The 24,478-nt window shown below is 49.1% G+C and overlaps 11 protein-coding genes across 11 annotated transcripts; 5 read left to right on the top strand and 6 right to left on the bottom strand.

The window, feature by feature from the left end:
- Nucleotides 1-115: 115 nt before the first annotated feature.
- On the bottom strand, nucleotides 116-1,943 carry EDB91DRAFT_1117141 (protein disulfide isomerase). Its single transcript, XM_041318009.1, has 10 exons — nucleotides 1,760-1,943; nucleotides 1,687-1,701; nucleotides 1,621-1,633; nucleotides 1,439-1,571; nucleotides 1,310-1,385; nucleotides 1,081-1,259; nucleotides 999-1,027; nucleotides 730-942; nucleotides 491-681; nucleotides 116-428 (listed from the first exon to the last, which is right to left on the bottom strand). The coding sequence occupies exons 1-10, from the start codon at nucleotides 1,885-1,887 to the stop codon at nucleotides 272-274; spliced, it is 1,134 nt and encodes a 377-aa protein (XP_041180243.1). The 5' UTR covers nucleotides 1,888-1,943; the 3' UTR covers nucleotides 116-271.
- A 40-nt stretch (nucleotides 1,944-1,983) lies between these two features.
- EDB91DRAFT_75849 (ribosome biogenesis protein Sqt1) lies at nucleotides 1,984-3,890 on the top strand. The gene is made up of 5 exons (XM_041328305.1): nucleotides 1,984-2,624; nucleotides 2,679-2,751; nucleotides 2,800-2,874; nucleotides 2,930-3,309; nucleotides 3,356-3,890. The coding sequence occupies exons 1-5, from the start codon at nucleotides 2,139-2,141 to the stop codon at nucleotides 3,593-3,595; spliced, it is 1,254 nt and encodes a 417-aa protein (XP_041180242.1). The 5' UTR covers nucleotides 1,984-2,138; the 3' UTR covers nucleotides 3,596-3,890.
- On the bottom strand, nucleotides 3,872-4,548 carry EDB91DRAFT_1245669 (uncharacterized protein; the record flags this gene model as incomplete). The annotated part of the gene is made up of 4 exons (XM_041322579.1): nucleotides 3,872-3,965; nucleotides 4,015-4,171; nucleotides 4,233-4,367; nucleotides 4,434-4,548. 4 exons carry the CDS (start codon nucleotides 4,546-4,548, stop codon nucleotides 3,872-3,874), a joined length of 501 nt encoding a protein of 166 aa, XP_041180241.1.
- A 557-nt stretch (nucleotides 4,549-5,105) lies between these two features.
- EDB91DRAFT_1117128 (uncharacterized protein) lies at nucleotides 5,106-6,620 on the top strand. The gene is made up of 4 exons (XM_041318008.1): nucleotides 5,106-5,519; nucleotides 5,590-6,118; nucleotides 6,169-6,196; nucleotides 6,253-6,620. Exons 1-4 carry the CDS (start codon nucleotides 5,251-5,253, stop codon nucleotides 6,411-6,413), a joined length of 987 nt encoding a protein of 328 aa, XP_041180240.1. The 5' UTR covers nucleotides 5,106-5,250; the 3' UTR covers nucleotides 6,414-6,620.
- Nucleotides 6,621-6,713: 93 nt separating this feature from the next.
- Nucleotides 6,714-8,486, bottom strand: EDB91DRAFT_1048770 (uncharacterized protein; the record flags this gene model as incomplete). The annotated part of the gene is made up of 10 exons (XM_041313427.1): nucleotides 6,714-6,916; nucleotides 6,973-7,024; nucleotides 7,079-7,233; nucleotides 7,284-7,426; nucleotides 7,490-7,530; nucleotides 7,582-7,724; nucleotides 7,780-7,976; nucleotides 8,028-8,064; nucleotides 8,112-8,280; nucleotides 8,331-8,486. 10 exons carry the CDS (start codon nucleotides 8,484-8,486, stop codon nucleotides 6,714-6,716), a joined length of 1,296 nt encoding a protein of 431 aa, XP_041180239.1.
- A 615-nt stretch (nucleotides 8,487-9,101) lies between these two features.
- Nucleotides 9,102-9,715, top strand: EDB91DRAFT_75817 (uncharacterized protein). Its single transcript, XM_041328304.1, has one exon. The coding sequence runs from the start codon at nucleotides 9,140-9,142 to the stop codon at nucleotides 9,527-9,529; it is 390 nt and encodes a 129-aa protein (XP_041180238.1). The 5' UTR covers nucleotides 9,102-9,139; the 3' UTR covers nucleotides 9,530-9,715.
- Nucleotides 9,716-12,238: 2,523 nt separating this feature from the next.
- EDB91DRAFT_1235965 (uncharacterized protein) lies at nucleotides 12,239-12,837 on the bottom strand (the record flags this gene model as incomplete). The annotated part of the gene is given in 3 exon segments (XM_041321389.1): nucleotides 12,239-12,607; nucleotides 12,627-12,716; nucleotides 12,757-12,837. 3 exon segments carry the CDS (start codon nucleotides 12,835-12,837, stop codon nucleotides 12,239-12,241), a joined length of 540 nt encoding a protein of 179 aa, XP_041180237.1.
- Nucleotides 12,838-13,037: 200 nt separating this feature from the next.
- Nucleotides 13,038-15,814, top strand: EDB91DRAFT_1235964 (Choline/Carnitine o-acyltransferase-domain-containing protein; the record flags this gene model as incomplete). The annotated part of the gene is made up of 10 exons (XM_041321388.1): nucleotides 13,038-13,110; nucleotides 13,137-13,244; nucleotides 13,298-13,441; nucleotides 13,462-13,571; nucleotides 13,659-13,851; nucleotides 13,942-14,526; nucleotides 14,704-14,903; nucleotides 15,086-15,184; nucleotides 15,272-15,407; nucleotides 15,612-15,814. The coding sequence occupies 10 exons, from the start codon at nucleotides 13,038-13,040 to the stop codon at nucleotides 15,812-15,814; spliced, it is 1,851 nt and encodes a 616-aa protein (XP_041180236.1).
- A 622-nt stretch (nucleotides 15,815-16,436) lies between these two features.
- Nucleotides 16,437-18,360, bottom strand: EDB91DRAFT_1048480 (P-loop containing nucleoside triphosphate hydrolase protein; the record flags this gene model as incomplete). Its single annotated transcript, XM_041313406.1, has 7 exons — nucleotides 16,437-16,673; nucleotides 16,730-16,884; nucleotides 16,939-17,031; nucleotides 17,077-17,360; nucleotides 17,412-18,043; nucleotides 18,091-18,255; nucleotides 18,304-18,360. 7 exons carry the CDS (start codon nucleotides 18,358-18,360, stop codon nucleotides 16,437-16,439), a joined length of 1,623 nt encoding a protein of 540 aa, XP_041180235.1.
- Nucleotides 18,361-19,789: 1,429 nt separating this feature from the next.
- EDB91DRAFT_1117104 (P-loop containing nucleoside triphosphate hydrolase protein) lies at nucleotides 19,790-22,953 on the bottom strand. The gene is given in 9 exon segments (XM_041318007.1): nucleotides 19,790-20,593; nucleotides 20,615-20,617; nucleotides 20,633-20,634; nucleotides 20,654-20,802; nucleotides 20,857-20,949; nucleotides 20,999-21,282; nucleotides 21,334-21,932; nucleotides 21,987-22,151; nucleotides 22,208-22,953. The coding sequence occupies 9 exon segments, from the start codon at nucleotides 22,877-22,879 to the stop codon at nucleotides 20,248-20,250; spliced, it is 2,313 nt and encodes a 770-aa protein (XP_041180234.1). The 5' UTR covers nucleotides 22,880-22,953; the 3' UTR covers nucleotides 19,790-20,247.
- Nucleotides 22,954-23,063: 110 nt separating this feature from the next.
- On the top strand, nucleotides 23,064-23,663 carry EDB91DRAFT_75810 (uncharacterized protein). Its single transcript, XM_041328303.1, has 2 exons — nucleotides 23,064-23,218; nucleotides 23,278-23,663. Exon 2 carries the CDS (start codon nucleotides 23,307-23,309, stop codon nucleotides 23,577-23,579), a length of 273 nt encoding a protein of 90 aa, XP_041180233.1. The 5' UTR covers nucleotides 23,064-23,218; nucleotides 23,278-23,306; the 3' UTR covers nucleotides 23,580-23,663.
- The last annotated feature ends 815 nt before the right edge of the window (nucleotides 23,664-24,478 follow it).

Here is a 24,478-nt window from a genome sequence, read left to right as displayed (position 1 = left end):
TGTAACGTGTCCATAATAAGTTCAAACCTGCTGAAAGTGAACCTGCTTTCCTGTTTTAGTTCATCACCCGGCGTCTAAGTTAACGGTCTAACTAATTAGGATGATGACGTGGGTAGTGGAAATCACCGCAGCCTGGATTGGAGGCCCACGGAGGCCACGGGGGCAGTATTCCCGGCCAGTGGACGTGAAACTCAGATTATATAGATGCGGCATACAGATTAACAAAATGTGTGGGTCCTTCACTCTTACGATATGATCAAACGTGCAAACGTCAAAGCTCAGCCGTAGCTCTACCGATGACACTCTCAACCTTCTCCTGTGCCTCCTCCAGCTTTTGAACAACAAATGCGCTCAGGACGTTGGCCTTTATCTTAATCTCATCGAGCTTAGCAGGTGATATCGTGCGCTTGCTGAGAATAGAAGCGAGGCTGATAAGGAGATAATCGGTCCATGATCAGTTGAACGCCCACAGGTACGGCGAGTGGCTTACCGCTTAGATTCCTTCTCGATATAGGACTCACGGTCGTTTACGACCTTCTCCATAATACGGATGTAGTGTTTTGCCGTCTCGCCGAGCGATCCAGAGAGCGTCAAAGCTTCCTTGTAAATGTAAGCACGAGCGTCACCAGCAGCGCCCAAGAATTTCTGGGCAAGGGTATCAAGTTCGGCAATACGACCGGCCTAAACTTGTTCAGCTAATGTTTGGTTACCGGTTTGCACATGACTTACCTCATCGTTAAGACCGCCGCCAACGGCGCGCTGAGTTCCACAGCGCTCGTTGAGGAAAGCAACGAAGGCTTGTTCAGTGCGCGGGCCTTCATAGGCCTCAACTTCCTTTCCGCCACGAGGGAAGAACTTAATGGTAGGGTAAGATGACACTCCGTAGCGACCAGCAATCTCCTTGTTTGGTTGTGCATCGGCGTCAATGTTGGCAACAACGCACTGCAGAAGAGCAATGCTGAGGTGAAACAATAAGTAGATCATCGGATAGTACGCACGTTGCTCTCTGGTTTGAAGTCAATTGCAACTTGTGTGCATGTGTCAGGAAAATTAGCAGATGAATAAAGATTAATGCTATACCTTGTTCATAAATTGGCTTGAGGCTCTTGCAATGTCCGCACCATGGCGCGGTGAATGTGACAAGAACGTCTTTTGTTTCGTCCAATGCAACGTTATCGAAGGTATGAACGTCAAGGATCAAAGTTTCAGGGGGTGGTGGGGGCTTGATGTTCGATTTCACACCAGACTTCGTGGTGATGCTGAAAGAATACATTAGCACGGACAGAGCCCATAAATATGGTGAACACACAAAGAAGCAAGGGCATCAAAGTCGCGGCCGCCATCGTAAGGCTCGATATTGCCATTCGCGTCGAACCACTTCAAAGCTGCACTCAACTACTGAGTATGATATTGATGGAAAATTCATATGGGAACTTACTGGGGTATCCAGTGACACCGTATTTTTGCCCCAAAGGTTTGCCGACGCCATCAGCGTCGACTTTGGCGACAACCACTTTGTCCTTTGCGTGTGCAAAGGCATCTGCAAGCTGCTCGTACGTGGGTGCGAGGTTCTAGAGTGACCGTAAGTGCTTGCTCTCGTGATATTACAGGGGCACATGCCTTGCAGTGACCACTGTGGCAAGGTGTGTTCATCAACGAGCGTTCACATGAGAGTACACGACGTACCACCAAGGGGCAAAGCTAGAAACGGAAGTTCAGGAAAGGAGTTTTTGTTTAGGATGTACCGCGCCGAACTCACAATTCAACTAAACCAGGCTTCCCCTTGCCGATTTCACTGTCAAAATTGTCCGGGTTGAGTTCCACAACGTTAGAGGCACTGACGCCAGCCAACAGTCCCGCGAAAAGAAGCGACAATGACAACCTCATGATGTTTGGACAATATGAAAAACCTGGAGAGGCGACGTGGAGTTTCGAGTTTAAATTTAAGCACAAGAACCACTGGATGCTATTGCCTTAGTCAGCGGCTGTTCTACTGTAGATAACCACGTGGCTATTATCTTTTCGTTATCATCCGAGTCTTTCGCTATATTGCTCAGCTTTACTCAGCCGGAGATTTCTCAGCAAATTACAGCCATCTCCTCCAAAACTACGCCGACCACATCATCCAGAGGCTGTCGATGGCGGCACCTCACGAAACAGAAGACTATATTGAAGAGGAAGAAGGGGACGTGTTCATCGACTCGGGCGATGTCCTTGCAGAAGTTCCCGATGACGGCGACCATCTTATGGACGAGGATGAAGAAGCAGAGGACGGGGTTGGCAATCTTCCATCTGGGGATTCCGATGTGAAGGACAACTCGCTGCAGCACTTCACCACTCACAATGGCTCTGTATTTACTATATCATGTCATCCCACGGAACCGCTTGCAGTCTCCGGGGGGGAAGATGATCTTGGATACATATGGGATATCACGGATGGAGAAGTTATTGTGAAGTTGACTGGACACACGGATAGCGTATCCAGTGCGTCTTTCAGCTCCGACGGTCAGATGATCGCGACTGGAGGGATGGATGGAAAGGTGAGGATATGGAGAAGAGTTGGCACAGTGAACTTCAGAAATTGGGAGTTCTTGACTGAGCTTCAGGGTCCAGATGAAGTGATTGTAAGTGTATCGGTGTGCCCCGTCGATCATATTGACATACTGACAAGAATTCAGTGGCTACGCTGGCATCCCCGCGGAACAATTTTACTTGCAGGTTCCAACGATTCTACAGTTTGGTTGTGGCAATGTGTGTAAAATATATACCAGCCGCCCCTCGATCTACTGACGTAAATAGTGCCATCAGGAAATACCATGCAGGTATTCGCCGGACACAGTGGTCCAGTTCAATGTGGCGAGTTTACGCCTGACGGTATGTCCGATATTTTGGAGCCAAATAAAATAGCATCAACTTCTCGTTTCACCAGGCAAGCGGGTAGTTACCGCCTCTGAGGATGGAACTCTCATATATTGGGATCCGCGATCGCCAACGCCAATATTCAAACTTTCACCACAGGACGCCCGTTTTGATCTCGAGAACATTACATCCCTTGCAATTAATGCCTCTTCTACGCTCGCAGTTGTTGGTGGCACGTCGGGGAGTGTGCGTATAGTAAGTCTCAGCAAGGGTGAAGTCGTCGGCGCCCTTGGGGGACACGCTGAGGGGGAGAGCGTTGAAGCTGTGCAATTTGTCGATCTCACGGGAACGGGAAACAGTCCTGGTGTTGTAGTCACTGGGGGGACTGATGGAAAAGCGTGTGTATGGGACCTCACCACAATGAGACTCCGCGCAACTCTCGAGCATCAGGTAAATTGACGTTTGTATTGGAAGGCTGCTGCTGACACTCTGCAAGGACGCAGTAACTTCACTGTTAGCTCACCCGGCACCAAAAAGTCACTTGATAGTGTCAGCGTCCGCAGACAATACGCTCCGCACGTGGGATGCTCGCACTGGCACACTAGTCAAGGAGCACACTGGGCACCATGGTCCTATACTCAGCGCATCCCTGGGACTCCAAGGTTCGGTGGTTGTTAGCGGTGGGGATGATTCGGCTTGCCTAGTTTTCACCACGGAAGTCGACGAGTCGGGATAGGGGGTCACATTTACGAAGGACCTGCCACACAGCGGCACCATTTAAACGCATGTCACTAGAACGATACCTCGTACTATCCAGTGGGACTTACAAAGTGTTCGAGATTTGCAATATTGCTTTGAGAAGTGTGGTGGGGACGTACGAGGCTTCACTTCACATCGTCACTCGTAGGCAGACCAAATAGAAGTAAAATAATCGTTCCTTCAGGAATATTTATACAGGCGAACGCGGCCGCGGTCTGATCGGATAGAGGGCAGACGGCTCTTCGGCTGCGGATTATCCTAAGAGGGTCCCGGGGTGCAGGGCCCTATTTTGCTGCCTGCTGGAGGATATCTGCAACACCCTCTTGTCCGTAAAGAGCATGCCTTTGCTAGATATGCTTTTAGATAACCTTCACTCAAGCAGCATAAATCACCTACCTGAGTGCTGCAAGCTCCTTTGTCTTCCATCCATCCATCACGAATCTGCGAGCTCCATATTCCTTTGCCCATTGATGCCAGTGGTCCTTGCATGGTGATGTAGCATGAATGATCACAGTTTTTGAGCTTCCCATCAAAGCGGGAGCAGGGAAACGAGCTATAGTGCCAGCATCAGTCCGACGGCGCCCAAATATCATCAAGGGCTTCGAGAGGTTCACAGTCATACTCTGTATGGATTGTAACACCATTTTCGTCTAATAAGAAGTACCAAGGATCACAAGTGTAAAGAGCAACAGGCTTCGCTACTTGTAGTCGCTGGAGGAGGATGTAAACCAGGAACATTAATGACTTACCTACGAATAACGACATCAAGCACAAAATTATCATTTGCGTCATGAATAGCCAATATATTGGCCTACCTATCCCAGGCTGTTCTATAATGATATAGGCTGGGTTCCTCCACTTCCGAGTTATCTTGGCATTTGACTCGATGTAACCAAGCGCGGTGTCATACAAGTAGTCGACTTTGGACATCCAAAGCTACACGTCGCAATGCCGTCGTGTTATTTTGAAGGTCGATAAAGGTGTACGAATGTGCACTATCGATGCTGAGTCCTGACAATGTCCGTGTTTTTGACTGGCTTTCCCCACATGTCAACTCGTAGAGCCTCCAATGCCATCTGGGTAAACTCTCATCCTGTTTCGCATGGTGCTTTTTGCGCAAGGCGCACCGACAGTGATGTACGCGTCAACCTTTTGATCACATTATCAGCAGTACACTCTTCTTAACTTTGGGAACCACTCACGTTGTACATGATAAAAGCATCAGAATTAATACCTATGAATTCGACTTCTCTAATTACTGCTTAATCAGTTCCTGGGGGATGCTGATTTCCATGGTCTTGCTGGGAACGAAGGTGCCTTTGCGGGGGTCCGAGTCGTCTTCGTGAAATAAGCAGTTGAGTTGGATTGTGTCGGACATGTTTGATAGTCAATGAGCATGTCGAGTTCGAAAGAGATTTTACTAGTAGGAGTTCCGAGTACGAAATAAAGTTGAACAATAGTTTTTACTCCTAGTACTTTCCAGGATTGCCGCAGTCTGAGGTGCCACACATCGTGACCATCGAGCTGCGACTACCCACGATAACGTCCAGATTGTCACAACTCTCATCTGATCCTTTCCACTCACCTTTATACCATCTAACGTGATAGTCCAGGTGTTTATATTTGACGGACATGTATAACGGCTTCCAAGCTGAGACGTCTAACAACCCATTCTTGAATGATGCTGCACCCGCACATGCCCGCTTCCCCGATATCTCTGCATCGACCCTTCCCTCGTCGCCGACGCCACCGCAGGTGGGCTACCAGTCCTATGATGCTGGTTATCAGCAACAATCCCAGTTCCAACAGCAACAAATTCCACAGTTTCAAGGACAGACGCCCTATAACCAACCACAGCAATATCAACAGAACCAGTATGCGTCTACGTCTTACGGTTTGGGGTATGTAAATTGTGCATAGTATGTACTGTGCCGCAGGCTGATGTTATACTTCTCTTCTATGTCTCATCAGGCAACTCGGCCCACAGCCGACCGGCATGCCTTTTCAACCGTCTAGTCCTTTTGGACAACAGCTAGCGCCTCAAATAGACTTCCATCAGCCTTACCAGCAATACCCTAATGGGTACCAGAACCAGTATGCTCAGCAGCAGCAATACGGAGGTTTCCAAGGTGGCTACCAGCCTCAGCAGCAACCCCCAACTTCAAGTTACCTCTCTGAGTTCGACCCATACGCCGCCCCGCGTCCCTCGCCTTCACATAATAGGTCCCAGTCCCAGCCCACCAACCTTGCAAGCCAGAATCCCGGCGGTGCGATGCACCCTCGGGATTATATCCGCCAGCATAAATCAGAATTGGAGGCTTGGGATCCTTATACGTGGAAGCAGATGTCCAACGCCTGTGATGCACTCAGCGCAGCCTGGCTTGCACGCAAGCAAGAGGCAGAGAGGATGGTGCAGCAGATGGGTGGAAACAGCGAACCCGGTCTGTTTGACCCAACTGGCTATCAGGCGTATGGCAGTGAAGTTCAGAAGTGGAAGAAGGTAATTGCTTCCTCATCGAATGCTTTGGACTTGCTCACCCACTCCTCCAGATCGTGAAAGAAGCTAACTCGAATCATGGTAATATCTGCCGCCTACTGCGAGTATTGCTAGTATTCATGCTGCACTTTCTGCAGATACCATTGCAGCCTCTGCGTTCCAGCTGAAAGAGGTTCACTCCTCTTATAGACAATCAGGAGATGCTGTGAGCAAGCGACGCGTGCGCGAGTCCTGCAATGCTGCACTGACGAACTTGCCCGACTGGCCTGCACCATTAAATGCTAATCAGCCTTGGTAGATTTTCTCCACCTCACTATGGAATTATCAAAGGGATTTATGTTTTGGAACATTACGATCATTTACACATCATGCTGTTGTATTTCTAAATGTTGTATATCTTGAAGCTGCTAAGGTTGTTCATACTTTAACGATCTATTCTGGCGAACGGTTCTTAGCCCAAATACTGGGAACGTGAAAATCTTGATCCACTCCACAAAATCTACATAGACGCTGTCAGCCCACCTCGGCACCTCTATTGAATTTAGTACTAGTTTTACAAGAATATCTACCTCGCTCATCTTATAATGGTAATTAATGTTCATGCAACTTGGATCGGCAGCCCCATCGCAATTCGTGCAATAGGCTCTTTCACATCCGCATCGACACCCAAGCCAACGTATCCGGTGTTCGGCTTGTCCTTGACAAAGTCGGGAGGGTTGATGCCCGCGAGGAACGTCTCTGCTTGTTTCTTGACGTACTCGGTATTCATGGGCGTCTGTGGGACAGCGCCAATGTACATCACTGAAATACATCGGTTTGCATTGGGGTGATCCATAGATTCAAAATACAGAGCGTACCTGCTGAATCTCCGGTACCGGTGTGCTCTTCCTCGACGGAGTGCACGACATCCTGCGGGTAGCACTCGTATATGAAATGATGGAATGTGACAAAAGAACAACGTACGCAGTGCCAGAAAACCATATCTCCCGGGTTGACCTTGGGTACGGACGTCATTGTCTTCTCGAGCATGAGGTGCGGGTGCTGCTCTGGCGTCGGGCGCGGGCCAGTGAACCCGTTTTCCAGGACTAAGATACCGGGGAAGTCGGGGGTTGAGATGTCTTCCGATGAAGTCAGCTTGAGCTAATACTGTTCAAATAAGCAGACGTACCAAACACCCAGCTCTCTGGCTTGAGAATATCCTCCGAGTCGAGCGGGACGGTGGGGCGGAAGAATGGGCGTAGAATGGTGTACGCATTTGAGAGCATGAGGTCAGGGAACACCCGGAGCGTCCCCTGTGTCGGAGCAGCCTCGCTGAAATTATGACCACGTCAGGTTCGCTTTGCGGATAGGACAAAATTCCCGTGGGATACAAACCTCATGGCCAACCAGCCCTGGAAGGACCTAAATATCGTCGCCTAAAAATGAAGATTAGGTAGCCATACTTAGAGGGCGCAAGGGACCCCTACTTGTCCTGGTCTACCGTATAACGAGCTCCGGGCATCCAGACGACCCTCAAGCTCATACGGATCATGCGCGCGCCAGTTACCACTGAGAATATCAGCATAGCATTTACGGAAGCTTTCATCCTCCCAGCGCTCAATTGCACCACCTTGCATAAGCTCAGCTATTCCAAAGTTAAACGATTTTTGTATCTTGCAACGCACCATCGACGTGAGGCGGGAAATTGGTCCATCCTGGGCCAGGATGGCGAATACGGAATCGATCGGCATACACGAGGGGAACGCTAAGGTCAACACCCTCAAGCGGCTTGCCTGACTTGACGTGGTACAGGTTGTTTAGCCATGCGGAAGCTTTGAGGACATTTGGGTGTGCGCGAGCTTGCACTTGCGAACGCGTCCAACTAGTAGAGTGATCTTAACATCTTTCAAAAATTATTGAAGAACGTGCTTACTAAAGCATGAAGAATTGCTTGTCCTGCTCGGGGAATCCTGTTTGCCGAATCAATAACTTATTACTCGGATCATTTAATCCATACCTTGAATATGGGGATTGGCTTTGATGAAGTCTTCGAGGGCAGCCTTCCACCCGAGAGCTTCACCATCATCGACAACGTCCTTGATCACGACGGTACCCTTGCGCCGAATGATATTGATTTGCTCAGCAGAGAGTGTAGCAAGGTCCTTGTACTGGACTTGGGGGATATACTGTGTATACGGTCAACTTGCATAAGAGCAGGGATATAATGGATGCTCACATCCGGGCCAGCTTCTGCAATATCTGTAGTACGCCTGTCAAGCTCTTGGAGGAGATCCTTCCAGGATTCTGTAAGACGCTGCTCATAGTCGGGCGTAGCCTCGACGATCTGGCGCTTCAAGTCAACAAATCGCTCTGGCCAAGGAATACTCTGCATCTTGCTGCGGATAATGTAGAAGCTTGTAACAAAGACAGCTTTTGAAAGTGACCTCGAGCTTATATCCCTTTCATGATATGGGATGCTCGTGCTAATTATTGATAACGGACCATTTACAACGTCACGGGGACATATCGGGGTATTCTCGGTGCATTAACCTATAACTGGGTGCACCGGGCGAGGAGGATGAGTGGGGCACGGGATTACAGGACGCTATAACGTGCGGCCCGCTAGGCCATAAGTTAATCCGACATCAAGGTGCTGCACCTCACCATTCAATATTCATGGAGCAAGACATGCGTATCACTCCGGAGGGCTGTACAACATTAGTCACGGGCACCGAGCAGAAGCGCAGCTGAGGCGCTTGTGCAACGGCAAATTAATATGCACCTAGGTGATTTTACCCGAACATTAAACCGTCATACAAATGAGGTCCCTATCATCTGAGGACGTTCAATTTAGTTTCACGACACAAGAATGTGTGTTCCCTTGTTGGACGAGGACTCGGAGGACCAGCTTGAAAGTCGAACTCCGACTGTACTCAGAACTGTGCCACGTGATCACATGTTTGGTGGCTACAGCCTTAGGGGGCACGCCAAAGACAAGTCGTTGTGTCTTGTTCACCACTACAAACGCCACGAAAATGAAGTAGAATGCATCGGGCTCTGCTTATTTCAGAAGTCCTCTTGGACATATTCACGCATTTCAACCAAATTGCATCGTCATCTGCCGAATTGTCTCCCACATCCCTTAAGTCCCTTGAGGCACTTGCAACTTGTGCAAGGACGTGTAAAACTTTCCATGAGCCCGCAACGGATTGGCTTTGGGCTAACATGGATGGGATAGAACCACTGCTAGGCTGTGTACCGAGGCTCCATCAGATGATATACGTTGGCGACGCAAATGCAAGTGCAGACTCGTTATGCGGTATCCTTATGCTCATCTCTTTTCGTCCATTATCACACAAACCACCTAAACCAACTGTTGTTGCTCTGTACTCAAGGGCATCACTTCTGTTCCCAAGACATCAAACCGTTATCTGAGCACGAGGCCCGCCAATTTTTGCGTTATGCGGCCCGTGTGCGCTCAATGCATGTATTCACCTACGAATATATCCACCTTCCCGCGGTTCTTCCTATCGAGACATAGTTCTCAAGACTGCCGTAATTATCCTGGCTGGAACGACGTACAAATATCAGATACTTGCATCTCTTCCTGCCTCCTACGCTGCGTCATTGTTTTCCAGCCAACTTGCCTTTCGATTTGAAATTCATTGTGACCCGCTGTGCTGTCCTGAAGAGCTTATCCGTCGTGATCTGTCATTACACTGCAGATTACTTGTCCCGCTATCTGACGCCATCTATTCATGCAATACTCTCGCAACTCTTGATTGTCCACCGCCGAACTTGGTAGCATGGGAACATCTCTCAACCTCCCTACCCTTCTCAAAGTGGTGATTCGGGGGTTGGAGGGAGACGTCGAAGGTAAAGTCCTTTGCCCGTTGGACAATTTCGTACCTTTCCTCAACGTCAAGGATCTGCGGTTCAGAAGTGCCATGGATGTTATCACGGTCCATGCGACACTCTGAATTTTTCTCGCTACAAGTGTTCTCGACAACCGGTGATTTGTCTTGGGAAGAAGCTGAGCAGCTTTGCCATGCACTGTCACGGTGCAAAGTAATCCAGACTCTTCAATATATTAAAATCGAATCTTTTAGTGACCACTCAAGCAACTATGCGACGGTTACACACATTCTTTGTTTCGTACAGCTGCGTCCTGTTAATTGCTCCATCTACCTTGACAACTACCTTCTTTTGAAAGCCATGTCAAGTTGGCCGCACATCCAAACTCTGCAATTAGAGGGCCTGGCACATCTTCGTCCACCTACCGTTACATTTCGCGGATCATTCGCAGTACTCCGTCGATGCCCCCGCTTGCAAGAGCTGCAAATATCGGTGGATGGTGCGAATATCGACATCGACCCTATAGCCGAGTCATTTCAACATACCACCCTGCGCATATTGAAGTTGACATCCTCTCATGTAGCTGATGTTGAAGCTGTTGCTCGTATCATTTTTTACATGCTCCTTTGCTTAACCCGAATTACCTACAACGACTGCAGTTCAAGCCTGTTGGCAGTGACTGCCGAAGTATATCGGCACCTCAAATCGTTTGCGGTTCTCTACACCAACGGTTTTCAATTGCCTTTTGAAGAGGAGAGAAGGGGATCCAAAAGAAAAGCCAGGAGGGTCGACAGATTATCTACGTATCTCGTGCCTACTTAGCAACAAGGGAGTACGTTCGGATCTGGGGTGACTGCACGTCCGGACTGGACAGACACTGGACAGTCGATATCGGCAAGCGTGGCAGTACTCTATGTTCAAGCTTACGACGAGACTACAAAATTGTAAGTACTTCAGTCATATTTTATGTATTCAAATGTTTGAGATCCCCTCTATTCCAAGTTCTCCATTGTTCGAGCGACAGTGGAATTTTCAGAAGTAAGCACATTGATCAACTCAGCAACAAACTACTAGCAACTCGCGCATCGTGCCATCAACCACTGCGCCGATGGGAAAGCAGAAACGCGACTCACTGATACACTAGTAGCCAATGCATCCAAGGAGGGACTACCAGTAGTACCATGCCGGTGAGTCATGTGGTCAAATCCAGGTCACAAACTACTCATACTCACACATTTATGCCAGTCACCAGTCTTTGCATTCGCCAGCATGCAAGCAAAAGAGAGGTCATTTCTTGCTGTCAAAGCAGCGACAACGCCGAGGACAAAGGAGAAACACGTTATTTGTGAGGATGTGATGTGGGATCAAATAAATCCGAATGGGACAGTAGGAAGACCACTTGCTTTTATATACTGAATATTGTTATTCATGGCGATGTAGGAAGAACCTATCCACCCTTTCGAACTGATGATATCCGTAATGCCCATTGCCACCTAAGATCTTGAAGCAAGGTCAATGCCAGCTCGAATCCGTTGTCAGGGACCGACGAGGAGCCTGAGAGTGTATAAAAAGCTACGTTAATGAGATCTGACGAACTTTAGGTGACGATTGTATTTTGTCTTTTTCGTCAATAAAACTATGATTCGCAGTCACTGAGGGAAGTGGTGATATTGAATACCAGTGTCAATTGACACGGACCTGGCGACAGATCTCAATGCAAATTTCACATGGACACCTCCACTGGCAAGCCAAAGCCAGGTCGACGACGAACTGGAGGGGCCGGAAAGCTCAACAGAGGATGAGGTTGCAGCTGCCTTTGACGAGATTGAGCAACGCATTGCGGAATTCCTATCAGCTATTGATCCCCAGCTGGAAGGGTACGAGATCTTGGCGGAAAAGGCGTACGACATCACAGAGCTGGAACAGGTTGACAAAGGGATTATCCCCGCAGCTTTCGCAGATGATGTTCAGCAGGTGGGATCTGACTCAGAGGATGGTTTGTCATGGGATGTGCAGTCTCTGTTGACCATGAAGGGTATCTCGTCGATGTAATAATCAGTAGTAGTATGCAATGTGTCTGGGAGTTTTGCCAAGTTTTGCCAGTGCGCCAATTGCCAGTTGTGCCGGCAATTGGTCACAACTCAGCTCAAAGTAGTTTGGTGAGCGCGGATGTACATACTAGTACACAATATTATGAAAGTAGTCATTATTGCAGTATATAGAGCCGTGAGGGTATACAGATGGACCTGACAATTTTAACGACGCGTAATTCCAAATGACACAAAGGGATCAACCAACACGTACCTTGTACCCCAACGGAGTGACGCCAAGTTCAAGCTGTGGTATAGAACGATATTCCACAGCCTCGACAGTTGTGAAACCATCGGTGAGCTCGAGACGCAAAATAGCTCTCGGATATTTTGGGACTGGGCCCTCATCCTCTTCTGCATCCTCTTGACCCTCCCTCACAAGGCCGGCTAAGTCCGCTCGATCCACGCGATTCTGCCTCACGTTCATCAAGCTAAATGCAGTGTGGGCAACGTCGCTGATGGCACGAATTTCTACGAGACAGGGAGGACCTGAAACGCGACCTCTTTTGATGGCATGGATGTCTTGCGGGAGACCAGTATTTGGCAGGGTCGAGTCTGCGAGGCTAGACTGAAAAAAACTAAGTTACATGTGATTTAAACTGGGGAAAGTCTGTTGTAGAGGTTGGAGAAAGGGAGTAGGAGTCCGCAATCCATGAACAACAGTCACGAAGCCAAACCTGCGGGTGAATAAATATTAATGGAAAGGTAAATGCAAACCATTGATTGATAGTTTAGTGGACGAGGATGTTGTTCATTGATCCATTTAACGACGTTTGCAGGTGCGGCGGGTTCACCCATTATGATTAAGAAGCAATCATTGAATCAATACGCGTGTCAAATCATTTTATAATTGAGTCACGTGTACGAGAATATTGACTTTGCTCACCGCCGCGACTGGCATGATCTCAAGGACATCGTTAGGCGGCCGTATACCACTCTGATACCGCCCGAAGTTATCCCTGTTCATCGTCTCATCGAGGTGTGCTGGGTTGAGCACGATGGCAAAACTGCCGAGGTTACCCGCGCCAGACCTCCGGAAGACACTGGACCGCTACGGGCCGCCCACTTGCAGTCCAGTCAGCCTTTTCTGCGTGAAGACGAGGCACGTGGCCGCTCTCTCTTTGACGTCAGCTACGCGAAACGCGTTCAATGGGCAGATGACCTCGAGAAAGGCATCGGTCGCATTTGCCAGCGCAAACTCCATGGTATGTCCTTCCATTAATCCAACGCAAATTAATCCAACCCACCCTGCCTGCAGAATTGGATACTTGCTCGCCACACAACTGGCTAGACGATAATATTTGGACGACCTACGCCTACCTCTCATGGCGTGCCTCACTCCTCATTAATTCCAACTGGTGGCTACATTCATTAATGATTCCTCCGTACCCGAATCCATTCTGTGCGGTGACACTGCATCAGGTATAGAGCCCTGGCAGGTGCGCCGGGCCGCGTGTATACTGCATCGCGTCCTCGACTGGCGCGCCCGCATGCCCAACCAGCATCCGGACCCTGATACCACCCGCACCGGTGTCTGGCTTCTCACTAATACCTGTCGCTTGCCAAGAGCTGGAGCGAATCCCCTTGCAACCAGGAATCCGGTATCTGAGCATGTCTAGGACGTCACGCTCATGTTATGTGATTTTGTGTATACCGTAAGAGTCTGTGAGGATGATCGGACACCGTTGCCTGTACAGACCACTGAAAGCCATATACGTGCGGTAGCACTGGATGTCATCAACAGAATAGAGGCCGGGGAAAGCGCTGTACCGATTGGCGTCTTGACGTCGGATGACAGACCGTTGGACAGAGGTCAGTATGCTCTATATTTTCTTTCTGCGTAGTTGCATTCTTCGTCTTCTTTGTTGCTGGTTCGGTTACTAATTAACACATCTCCAACAGAACTATCAACACCTGCTCTCCCTTTCACCCACAATGCCTCCACCCTCCGCGCAGTTGATGAGTCTATCATGGCTCTCTCTTTCGACCACTACACCGCCATGCCATGGGATTACCCAACCCCTACCTCGCTGAGTTCTTCCCAATCCTCTCGAGCAAGCGTCCCAGCATTAGACTCCGACGCAGAATTCCACGCACATCTCCACAACATCCGCTCCCCTCCCCAAGCTCGGAACATATGGTTCGACAAGTGCCTGACCCTATCACAGGAACGCAATACGCGTACTGGTGCAATGGGCGAACAAACTCCTGTCGATGCGTTAGTGCCCAGCATCGTCTTTGAATACAGTGTTGCTGCTGGTATCGACACCTCAACATTCTCAGAGCCTGTGCCACTCCCTCTTACTTTAGAAGAAACTCGTTTGAGAGACGATGGTGAAAAGGGATGGACTCATTTGGATTGGGTGACCGACAAGCGGATTGAATCCCAAGTTAGAGAAGCGGAAGGACGGGCTCAGGCCTTAATTGATAACTCTGAGGCAGGGGATTTGGAGTTCGGGGAACATGGCGCTGATTGGATTAGCAATGGTGAGTTTGCGATTCCATATCATTTTTCTGGTGTTTTTCCCCTTTTGGAGTTGTTTTTTTTGCGGGTCTTGTGTTGTGGTGGACGTTTGAATCTTATATCGGTGAAGCTCGAGATTTTCCCCCTGCTGTGTCCCTTCTTTCCTCCGCCGCAAAGGTCACTAACCATTTCGCTATCAGCCCGCCTCCCACCTGACGCCTACACCCAACTTGCAATTCAACTCGCCTGGTACCGCTCACGCGGGATCCTCACAGCGACCTACGAGACCGCGCTCACGCGCATGTTCAATGCTGGCCGTACAGAGTGCGTGAGGAGTGTGAGTGTGGAAGGGCTAGATTTTGTGCAGGCTGCCAAGGAATGGGAACGTGGAGCTGGTTGTGTGGCGGAGGGAGGCCAACGTGAGGTGGAGGTGAATGAATTTTATACGCTAATATTGGCAAATGAATTTTATACGCTAATATTGGCAAAGGGACTTATGGATTTCTTCCTTATCTCCCTCTCCATGTGGTCTACTACGTTCGACCCACTAATCAGCCCCGCGTACTTCTTCCCCTCCTCTAGCGTGCCATCCAGACGCACAGGCGCACGAGGGAAGCTGCAACCGGACGTGGAATCGATAAGCACTTATTAGGGCTGAAACTGATGCTAGAAGGGCTCGCTGTGGATGCATCCACATCCGCTTCCTCCTCGGATTCTCCCTCGAGCTCAAGCACCACCTTCACTTCGGCAATACCCCCGCAAAAACAGACGCACCCTCTCTTCACCGACCCGCTTTTCTCTCGCTCTCAGGAGTGGAAACTCAGTACCAGTGGCTTGAGCGCTGGATACAACTTCCGAGGAACGGGCTTTGGATCACCCTGGGAGGATGGTTATGGGATTAATTGTGAGCATGAATTGTCTCTTTCAGAATCGCTTTGCAGGGTCGTCGAACATTAGCGGGGGTTGTACATGGTTTATCGTCTGCGTTCGTTGTTAATGTCGATGTCACCGCCGGTTGACCAGGTCGACCGACGTCGGCTCATTTCTGAATTTTTACGTTCACGCTTTCCCTTGACACCTACCGCAAGCTCACACTCACCCCTCACAGACCTCATAGCACCGAATCGCATCACATTCTGCGTCGAGTCCAGATTTTCATCCCCGCTCACCTCCGCGAACAAATTCAAGGAGTATATCGCGGATACAATCCTGGATATGTGGGCGATCTACGAGGCTGGAGAGCTCGAATTGACAGGTGGAAAGAATGAGTCAGTGGGTGGGGTAGAAACGCGGGCGCAGGCCCGATTATGATCCTGATGGCGTGGATCGAGGTCCGTGCCTTGGCTTATGAACGCGAGGGCCTGTTACTGATGGTGATTGATTGACCGCAGATAATCACTTGCGATCGGATAACATGCCGATTCATCAGAAGCTTGTCGAACATTCCACGAATTCTACACGATTTATAAATTGGATGTCTATGTCGTGACTTGTCCCCGCACAACTATACCTACTTATCGCATACCGCGCCATTCACCACTGTGACTCAATTGAAACGAGATTTCAATCCAAGAAAAACTTTAAAAACATGGATATCGTACAAGGTATTGTACAACCAACTGCATCACCGCGAAACCACCCAGTTCAGATTCATCACCTCCGTTAGTAACCTTTCGAATGGCAACTTTGCCTTCGGAAGCCCGTCTACATATCAATCCTCTCCAACTCATCCCTCTCCACCCAGTGGTTATCATAGTATTCTAACAGGCTCCCAACGAGGGATTCACAGCCTGCCCGTTTCATGAACTTCTGGCTCGTACAGATGATCATACCTTTTTTGCACCGAGTAAGCATGACATTAGTCCGGCGCAAATCAGCGAGGAATCCGAGCGCCGTAGACCGCACGAGTGAGATCACGATGTAATCCTCTTCATTACCTGCCGTGAATGAACCACGAACAGTAAGTGTGATGGTCACAATTTGTGTCACTAGACAAACCTTGAAACGAGTCAACATTGAAACACTTATTCTCCCAATCGAGCTCATGGGCTTTCAACCCATCTTCGATTGTGCTCCGCTGAGCATCATAAGGTGTGATGATCCGGAAGTGCTTCTTCTTCGCTTGCAACATGGTAGCAATGCAGATGATAGTTTGGCACTCTCCAAGGTTCTGTGCACGAGTGACGAGATTGATCAACTGCAAATGACTGAAAGGACATGACTCACCTTCCAGCTAGTTCCATGGGGCTGTTCCTCGCTGGGAATGTTGATAAAATGACAAGCCATCCTCTCATTTGTGATGGGGTGTTGTGGGTTTGACTCCAGTAGGCTATCATATATAGCAGCAGAGATGAACCCCCCAATTTGAGGGGGCATCCTGTCTACAATAAACACAATAAAATCAAGAACAGGGAGGTAATTAGAGGAAAACTTACATTGGGTATTGAGGAATATTGCGTGATCCTTGAGATGCTTGACCTCAAAGATGCTCTTGAGGTCCTGGATATCCTCCTGACCATAGGGTGGCACTGAAAATGTCAGAATGTGCAATGACATGCAGGGGAAAGACTTACATTGTTTGTCATCACCAATAAAACAAACCTTTCTAATGGTGGTGTGGGAGGTAAAGAGAGGAATGTAGTCACCAATCTCAATTTGAGATGCTTCATCAATGACAAGCATCCTCAGGGGTGCAGCAATAAAACCTCCATTCTTTCGAAACATGTAAGATGAGAGCATGGAAAGGGTACAGAGGATAACCGGACAGTTGTAGAGGTGCTTTTGAAGCAAACCTGGTGTGGCAAAGTCCTCGGAGATAATGATATTCGCCCGAATCCTAGCATAGAGGTGCTCATGCCTAGAGTATGTTAGTGTGCCTAGATTTGCATCCAAGAGTGAAAGGACTCACCAATATTCAAAAAACTCCTTTGAGACAAGAAGCTTCCATTTAGTCAAGCCAAAGTCAGCTAGTTTCTCGGCAATGTTCTTGACAGCAACATTGGACTGAGCAACAAGCCAGATGCCAGAGAGTCCACCGGCAATGGCAGTCTGAACAAAAGAGGCAATAACAGTGGTCTTACCAGTTCCAGGGGGTCCCTGGATGATAGTAACTCGTTCATCATCCAACTGCTGGAGCATCTGCTTCACAGCTTTGGTCTGGGATGAATTAAGGGGACGACTGACATGGTCAGCCCGGAATTTGACAGGAACTGCATCCTTCATTTCCTCCGTCCAGCTAGGGGGCCATTGGAAGTCATCCTTTGGAGAGGAATAGAAAATAAGCTGGACCCATGGGTTCTCGTGCTCGAGGTTGATGAGACCTTGGAGGATCTCAAGAACCTTCTGAGCACGCTGGGTCTCAGCCTGGGTAGGGTCATCACGGCCAATGATCTTGATTGTGCCGATGATCTTGCCAGCGAGGCTGAGATTGGTGGTGCCAGTAGCGAGTTGGGCGGCGCGACCCTGAGACTTGGCAACCTGACCATTGACAGTGAAGCCCCGCCCCGGGCCGTGACCCTCGCCAATTTCAATTAAGGCACGCTAATAAAATTAGGCGTGAGGTAAGGCACGGCGCGCGAATGACATACCTGTTGTTGACCCTTTCGAAGTTTGTCCTGGTATCGGTCTGGTTGGGCGTGGATTTTGTGGGTCTGGTCATCGACGGAAGTGGTGAACTCGCGCGTGACCTCCGTCGGCTTCTTCTGCTCGAGCTGGTATGAATCCTTCCAGCTCTTAGAGAGGAACTCTAGTGCCTGTGATTGTGATCAGTGCCGTCATTCGCGCAGAAAGCGGTGACTTACCTCGTCAGAAAGTCGAAAGGTGTCCACTGGGGGCACTTGCGCCAAACGGTCTTCCATCGAGGAGAGCTGCGAGATATAGTGTGCAATCCATGCACGAAGTGCAATCCATGGATGAAGTGCATGTAGAGTAGTTAACTTCTTAGCGGGGTGAGATTCGCTGATGGTATCATTGCAAAATGCAGTGTTGATATTATCATCATATACGTGGTGAAGATCACCGACGGCCTGTTTAACAGTAGCGAGCGGAGCGCGTGTTAGCTTCGGTCCTGCGCACTGCATATCAATCGCATTTGCGATTCGAAGGCCGAGCGTCTGAGAGAGCGCAAGGGCGATGGGAGCGATATTGAATGCATATAAAAACCCGGCGGTGCGGCGGAGGAGATTATCGGATAAAAACAGCCGAGCGGCGGTGTTGTCCACCTCACTGGCGGGTGTGGCAGGCTTTCCATCGTGTTCGTTGCCCTTGGTGAGACTGGTCTTCTTCAACACGAATTCGATAATGATAATCGTGGACGTGTCGGCGATGGCAAGCATCGCGAGCTCTCCAGTGGATGAATATGCGCCAGCAAGGCCAAGGGCACGTCCCTCGTTCCTTTCTAGCAGAGCGCGTAACTGATCTTGTTCTTCGATCAAGTCTGATTCAGAAATAATGTGGGCCGTCAACGTTCCGCTGTCGACTTGCACAAGATTTTGATAGAGCAGCCTTGTTGCTGAGGGCATGATGGCTTTGAAGGGTGATGTTGGTGAGTGGCAATGTGTAACGAATAAAGTGCGACTCGATTGGAATTCTGCAACGAGGCGGAAGAAGCCTCATGACTACGGGCGCTTGCTGAAGGCTGGAATTTCGAAGCAGTCCTCGTGGTTCCTTGTTCTCAGTCCCTTTGAGCGGCCTTCCGAGAGTATCATTGTCTATCGGAATCACAATCTCCCCGCGCCGCTTTTGCTTTGTCCAATGTCGTCACCCACACTCTTATAGAACCTCCTTACTATCTCCAGCTCTTTGTCTAGCTCCAGAACTCCAGTGGGAGGATCAAACAGTTTTTCACAGATTGTCGGCCTCGACTCGCCGCGTCCAATTTATTCTGTTATGCGCGCTGTTTGGCTCATCATCGATCAGCCTGAACCGTATCCGTTGTCTCCCTAACATAGATTAGTCGAAGGAAGATAGTTGTTCCTTTGTGTAGCGTGTATCTGGCATTCACTGTTATAGCAGATCGATTCCCTGATGTTGACGTGTCTATCTGACTACATGCGCTCCGCCTGTCATGTGCGCATTAAGCTCCTATCCGACTGGCATAATCATACGATATGGAGAACATACCCGCAGCTGAGCTCAACGCCAACGCATATAATCATGTCGAGCTCTCCCTCGACTATACGGTATTCTCAATCCCAGTGCTCGTCAATAGCTGCCAGACTGGCAGCAGTGTCCAACCATCGGCTCTGCCCACACCTTCTAAGCGTCGGTGCGCCGTATATAATGTGACTCGCCGTCACGATTGTGGATATCATATTACTACCTCGGAAGGCTTCAGTCTCTCGAAGTAGCGATGGACTTCTTGACGGGTGGTCAGTGTCAGACCTTAGCACCGAAGTAGCCTCCGTGGAGGTTAACGCTGACTGTCCTGTGAGCATCGAGCGCGCATAATACAATTTCCCATATGCATATGTACAGAGCTAGAACCAGTCTTTGCTATGTAGACCGTGACGTACAGCATGTACATACATCTATTACCATATAATAGTACAAAATGCAGTGCAATACACAAGAGTGATCCAGTCCCTGTCAGAAGATCATCCAAGAAGTACAATGTAAATAGTCCACGTTAGTTCAATTTTAAGATGCCATTGATAACGTCACGAGCATCCAGCCACGCCTCTGGGCCCATGGTAGCAACAAGCCGTCCGACCAGCGTGGCTGCTGCTTCACCCTTCGTCACGAAATCACGACTCGTGCAAATGATCATGCTTTCCTTGCAGCGCGTCAGCATGACGTTCGTCCTGCGCACGTTCTTCAAGAACCCTATGCCCTTGGAACGGACTAAAGACACGATGATGTGATCTTCTTCGTTTCCTGGGGCGAACGTCAGCCAGATCCTGTAGCATGTCAAGAAACAACTTGCCTTGGAAGGAGTCCACGTTGAAACACTTATCTGCCCAAGGGAGCTCTGCTAATTTAAGCTGCTTTTCGATTTCCGTCCTCTGAGCGTCGTACGGGGTGAGGATCCTGTACTGCTTGCCCTGCTTCACGTATATACGGGCGAGGTGGATAATCACGGCTATCTCTTGTATGTTCTGATGCAAAAGACGTGAGGCTGACATATCACGATTGCGCGGGGGATAAGCGTACTATCCAGCTGTGTCCCGCTTTCTTCTGCTGGCCCCGTTTGACATCCAGGAAATGACATACTGTCTTGCTGAAGTTACCGTGCGAGGTCTTCAATTTATTGGCGTATACATGATGGGAAATGAAGTTGCCAATGACAACTGGCATCCGGTCTGGATATCAAGTTGAGATGATGACGAAGAGATAAGGTCAAGATAAGAGCTTACACTGGGTATTCAAAAAGTGCGCCCGCTTTCGGAGGTGAGGGAACTCGAAAATACTTTGTAGCTTCCCAAAGTCATCTTGGCCGTATGGCGCCACTAATATCTAAGTCAGTACAGGTCGATGGAACAAATACCCGGGTCTCACGTTGCTTGTCATCACCGATGAACACCATCTTCTGGAGGCTGTGCTGGAAACGCTGAAGCAGCGGCAGGTAGTCTCCTACTTCGATCTGACTTGCCTCGTCGAATATCACGGTTTGTACCGGGACGACAGCAGTAATGAATTCGATACGCAGATTAGACATCATACTCAACGTGCAAAGTATGACTCTTGCGTCGAGCAAAAGGCGGGAATCACCAGCGATGTCGTCACTGATCTCGTCGGATCGTATAAAGCAATGTTCCAGTCGCTCGTAGAGGTGTTCATGCCTATAATACGAAACTTCAGGACGACAGGGAGCCGAGGAAGGTGCGACATACCAGTCATAATGAAAATCATAGGATACAAGAAGTTTGAATTCACGGAAGCCAACCTTGTCAAGCTTTTCTGCGATATTCTTGACAGCGACGTTCGAATGCGCCACAAGCCAAACCGTACTCTCCATATCGCCAGTCTTGATGATACTGTCGACACTAGCCGCTATGACTGTTGTTTTGCCAGTGCCAGGAGGACCCTGAATAAGCACCATACGGTCCTTGTTCGCTTGCGAAAGAATTCGCTCCACTGCTATGTGCTGTGAGGGGTTCAATGAACCGCTCGGATAGTACACGAACGGCGCGCTGCGAGTTTTCTGAGGAGCCGGCCATGGGACGTTTAACGTCGGTGCCCAGATACTACAGAAGAATGGATGTTCGGTGAATGTGATGGTGCCTTGAAGCACCTTTAGCACTACATCTTCTTTGTATGATTCAGCGGGTGTTAGGTCTCCTTTCCCGATAGTGGTCACGGAGAGAACCTTCCCCGAAGCTTGTACACCACTATTGTTAACGATAATCTGAGCCTGTTTTCCTTTTGGTTGCAATGCGCGACCAGTGATCGTTGATTTCTTATCTCCGACCAGCGTTTCGATGCGGACGACCTGTCAGTTCGAACATTTAGAGTTGGTGGCATGACGTCTCGTGAATTTACACACCTGATCGCTACCCCTCATGATACGAGTACGGAAGTGAGTGCACTCGAGATTGACGCTACCCTTCTTGGACTGGAAGTCTGCTTTAACATTGTTGACGACTTTCGTCGGCTTCGAAGACTCCAAAACTTCAGCGTCACGAGAGATCTTTGCCAGGGCACTCAGATGCTACATTGTGAATTAGAGGAAGAGGATATGTCGAAGACGTGACGAAGATTACATACAAGATCTGGCATTGTGTCTGTAGCGATTCGAGATAGGGCAGCATATCTCTTCGTCATGCGAGGAAGTGTGGCAGCGCGACATGCTGCCCAAGCCTGGAGCACCACGTCGTTCGTTGCCGCATGCCCTCCTCTATGACCGAAGAGGGTTTTCACGTTGGCCTTCTGAAGTAAGGTCTCGCCTCCCAAGGCGTCCATAATTGCCTGGAGGGAGCGCCGGCCGCTCTTAGTATTAGACACCGACAGGATGTCAACTGCAGCATTGATCCGAAGCGAAAGGTCCAGGAAGAGACCAAGTGCGATCCTGTCTATCCTGTACCCATAGAGTTTGATGACAGCGTCGCATAGAATTTGGTCTTGTATAAGGGTGCGTCCTCGGGAAACCGGAGGCTGTTCTTCTTGGGCTTTCTTCTTCTTCTTCCGCTGCGGATTCGATTTTTTCGAAGGAAAAAAGTGGACGACGAGCGCTCGAGTGAGCGTTGCAAATGCCAGACACGAAATAGTACAGTCAGTGCGATACGTGGCTGCCACTCCTACGGCGCGGCCTTGAGTTGAGTTGATAAAGCGCTGCAAGGCTGGAAGAGAAACGCTGTGCTCGTCAACGTCTTCGACAAGTATGGGATCATGATCAGCATTATAGATGTTCTGTTGGAGAGTGATGATCGTATGTGACATGACAGGAAGAGACAATAGGGAGTAAACGCACGATGCCAATGCGTCGAAAGGGAGGAGGAAGCAACGTGGTTCATAGCCACGGCTATTTATTGTTGGATGAGCGTCTACTATCAATGAATGGGAATCGGCGTTTACAGCAAGCCAGTGAAAGGGGGGCGAGAGCTAAGCTGTGTAAGAACGAAGCACGCTGGATCTGGGGTACTTTGTGTGTCCAGTATCCCACTTACTACTAGTTTCTAGAAATTCAGCGCTATTCAGTTTTGTATGGGCGACCAGATCGCATGCAATGCCAGGTATGACATTAAACAACAGCGAGAAATTGAGAAAGCAATCGAGGCGGTGATAGGTTTTCTCAAGAAACGCGGCAATCGCATTACAGCTGATCAAATTCCGCATAGCCACACCAGCTCTCTTCCTTCACTTCCTCATGGCAACCCCAGTTATTGTTGGTGTAAGGGCTATCACAGCTACCCTCGTGCGTAGTGGGATTATTGGCAAACGGGCAGTAGATCAATGGGTGAAGGGTGGTTTTAAAGCGAAGATAGATCGCAAGGAGGCTATTGCAATCCTTGGGCTCAAGTTCGCAGTTTCAGCACATTCTATAGTGTTGTTGGCAATACTACGCCATTGCGCCGCGCCAGTTTTGGCACTCTGGCAATTGCCGGCAAACTCGGAGCTATATGTTTTTACCGTGTGTTGAACTGTATCATTTGTACCGTCCTGTCGTGCATACCCCCTGCACTTGGGACATCTTAAAATGCTTGACGAAAAGCATCCTGGTGGCCGCCCACCAACCAGAATCATCACCGATAACTTCACGGAACTGGCCATCCTGTCCGACGAAAACATGCACACTCGGAACAATGGTGGAATTGTTGCTAAGATAATCATCAGTTGATGAAAATCAGTGTCGCTGGGCGACACTGAATCGCTCATTGACAAACAATGAATTTGATGCTAGAGCGAAGATCAGTGTCAGAGTGAAAATCAATGTCTGATCGAAATTCACTGTCATAGTAGGATTCAAATTTCCAAGATTCGGTGTCGCACATTATATCTTCCAGGTAACAGGCATGTGGTAAAAATTTGACATGAAAATATATTACAGTCCATAACTATGGTAGTGAAGTTTGGAGACCGAATCCTCGGAGTGCCGTAGAGTTCTGCAGTGTCTGGTGGGTCTTCGCTGGTAATGTGGTCTGTGTAAGGATAGTAAGTTATCCACGTCACGGAGCCAGAAGAACTCAGAGGGAAACACTTACCCTGACCATCTCGAGACACATCTCATCTGGAGCAAGCGCCGTTTTGAGGGACTCGTTGCTGGACTTGGTTCTTGACAGGTGATACCGTCGACATCGCGATAGTACTTTTCCGAGTCAGCTATGGAGGCGGCGACGATAATATCGCAATCATAATTTTCCGGGCTAACAGTGTAGATGGTAAGAGTGCCACAGCTGTAGCTGACACTGAGGAGACAATGTTCGGGGGCTTGAGGTCAAGTTTAAAGCGGAGAAGGCAGATCTGGTGTTCAGTCAAACCACTACCTTGGACGTGGCTGAACAACTAGTTGACTTACCTCCAGCCCTAATAAAACCTTCA

Source organism: Suillus paluster (genome assembly GCF_016628075.1).
Source record: "Suillus paluster strain FC165 chromosome Unknown EDB91scaffold_11, whole genome shotgun sequence".
NCBI lineage: Eukaryota > Fungi > Basidiomycota > Agaricomycetes > Boletales > Suillaceae > Suillus > Suillus paluster.
This window is presented reverse-complemented; position numbering and strand designations above follow the sequence as displayed.

What these genes read in the sequence shown, in the direction of transcription:
- EDB91DRAFT_1117104 (XM_041318007.1), bottom strand. Translation starts at nt 22,879, where the DNA reads ATGTCACATACGATCATCACTCTCCAACAGAACATCTATAATGCTGAT. An exon ending in CAGACACAATGCCAGATCTT is followed by an intron (nt 22,152 to 22,207) that starts GTATGTAATCTT and finishes TTCACAATGTAG; the next exon opens with CATCTGAGTGCCCTGGCAAA. An exon ending in TATGATTTTCATTATGACTG is followed by an intron (nt 21,283 to 21,333) that starts GTATGTCGCACC and finishes TTCGTATTATAG; the next exon opens with GCATGAACACCTCTACGAGC.
- EDB91DRAFT_75810 (XM_041328303.1), top strand. Translation starts at nt 23,307, where the DNA reads ATGGCAACCCCAGTTATTGTTGGTGTAAGGGCTATCACAGCTACCCTC.
- EDB91DRAFT_1117128 (XM_041318008.1), top strand. Translation starts at nt 5,251, where the DNA reads ATGTATAACGGCTTCCAAGCTGAGACGTCTAACAACCCATTCTTGAAT. An exon ending in TCTACGTCTTACGGTTTGGG is followed by an intron (nt 5,520 to 5,589) that starts GTATGTAAATTG and finishes ATGTCTCATCAG; the next exon opens with GCAACTCGGCCCACAGCCGA. An exon ending in AGAAGCTAACTCGAATCATG is followed by an intron (nt 6,197 to 6,252) that starts GTAATATCTGCC and finishes CACTTTCTGCAG; the next exon opens with ATACCATTGCAGCCTCTGCG.
- EDB91DRAFT_75817 (XM_041328304.1), top strand. Translation starts at nt 9,140, where the DNA reads ATGCATCGGGCTCTGCTTATTTCAGAAGTCCTCTTGGACATATTCACG.
- EDB91DRAFT_75849 (XM_041328305.1), top strand. Translation starts at nt 2,139, where the DNA reads ATGGCGGCACCTCACGAAACAGAAGACTATATTGAAGAGGAAGAAGGG. An exon ending in TACAGTTTGGTTGTGGCAAT is followed by an intron (nt 2,752 to 2,799) that starts GTGTGTAAAATA and finishes TGACGTAAATAG; the next exon opens with TGCCATCAGGAAATACCATG. An exon ending in TGGCGAGTTTACGCCTGACG is followed by an intron (nt 2,875 to 2,929) that starts GTATGTCCGATA and finishes TCGTTTCACCAG; the next exon opens with GCAAGCGGGTAGTTACCGCC.
- EDB91DRAFT_1117141 (XM_041318009.1), bottom strand. Translation starts at nt 1,887, where the DNA reads ATGAGGTTGTCATTGTCGCTTCTTTTCGCGGGACTGTTGGCTGGCGTC. An exon ending in ACTTCAAACCAGAGAGCAAC is followed by an intron (nt 943 to 998) that starts GTGCGTACTATC and finishes GCTCTTCTGCAG; the next exon opens with TGCGTTGTTGCCAACATTGA. An exon ending in GCGGCGGTCTTAACGATGAG is followed by an intron (nt 682 to 729) that starts GTAAGTCATGTG and finishes GAACAAGTTTAG; the next exon opens with GCCGGTCGTATTGCCGAACT.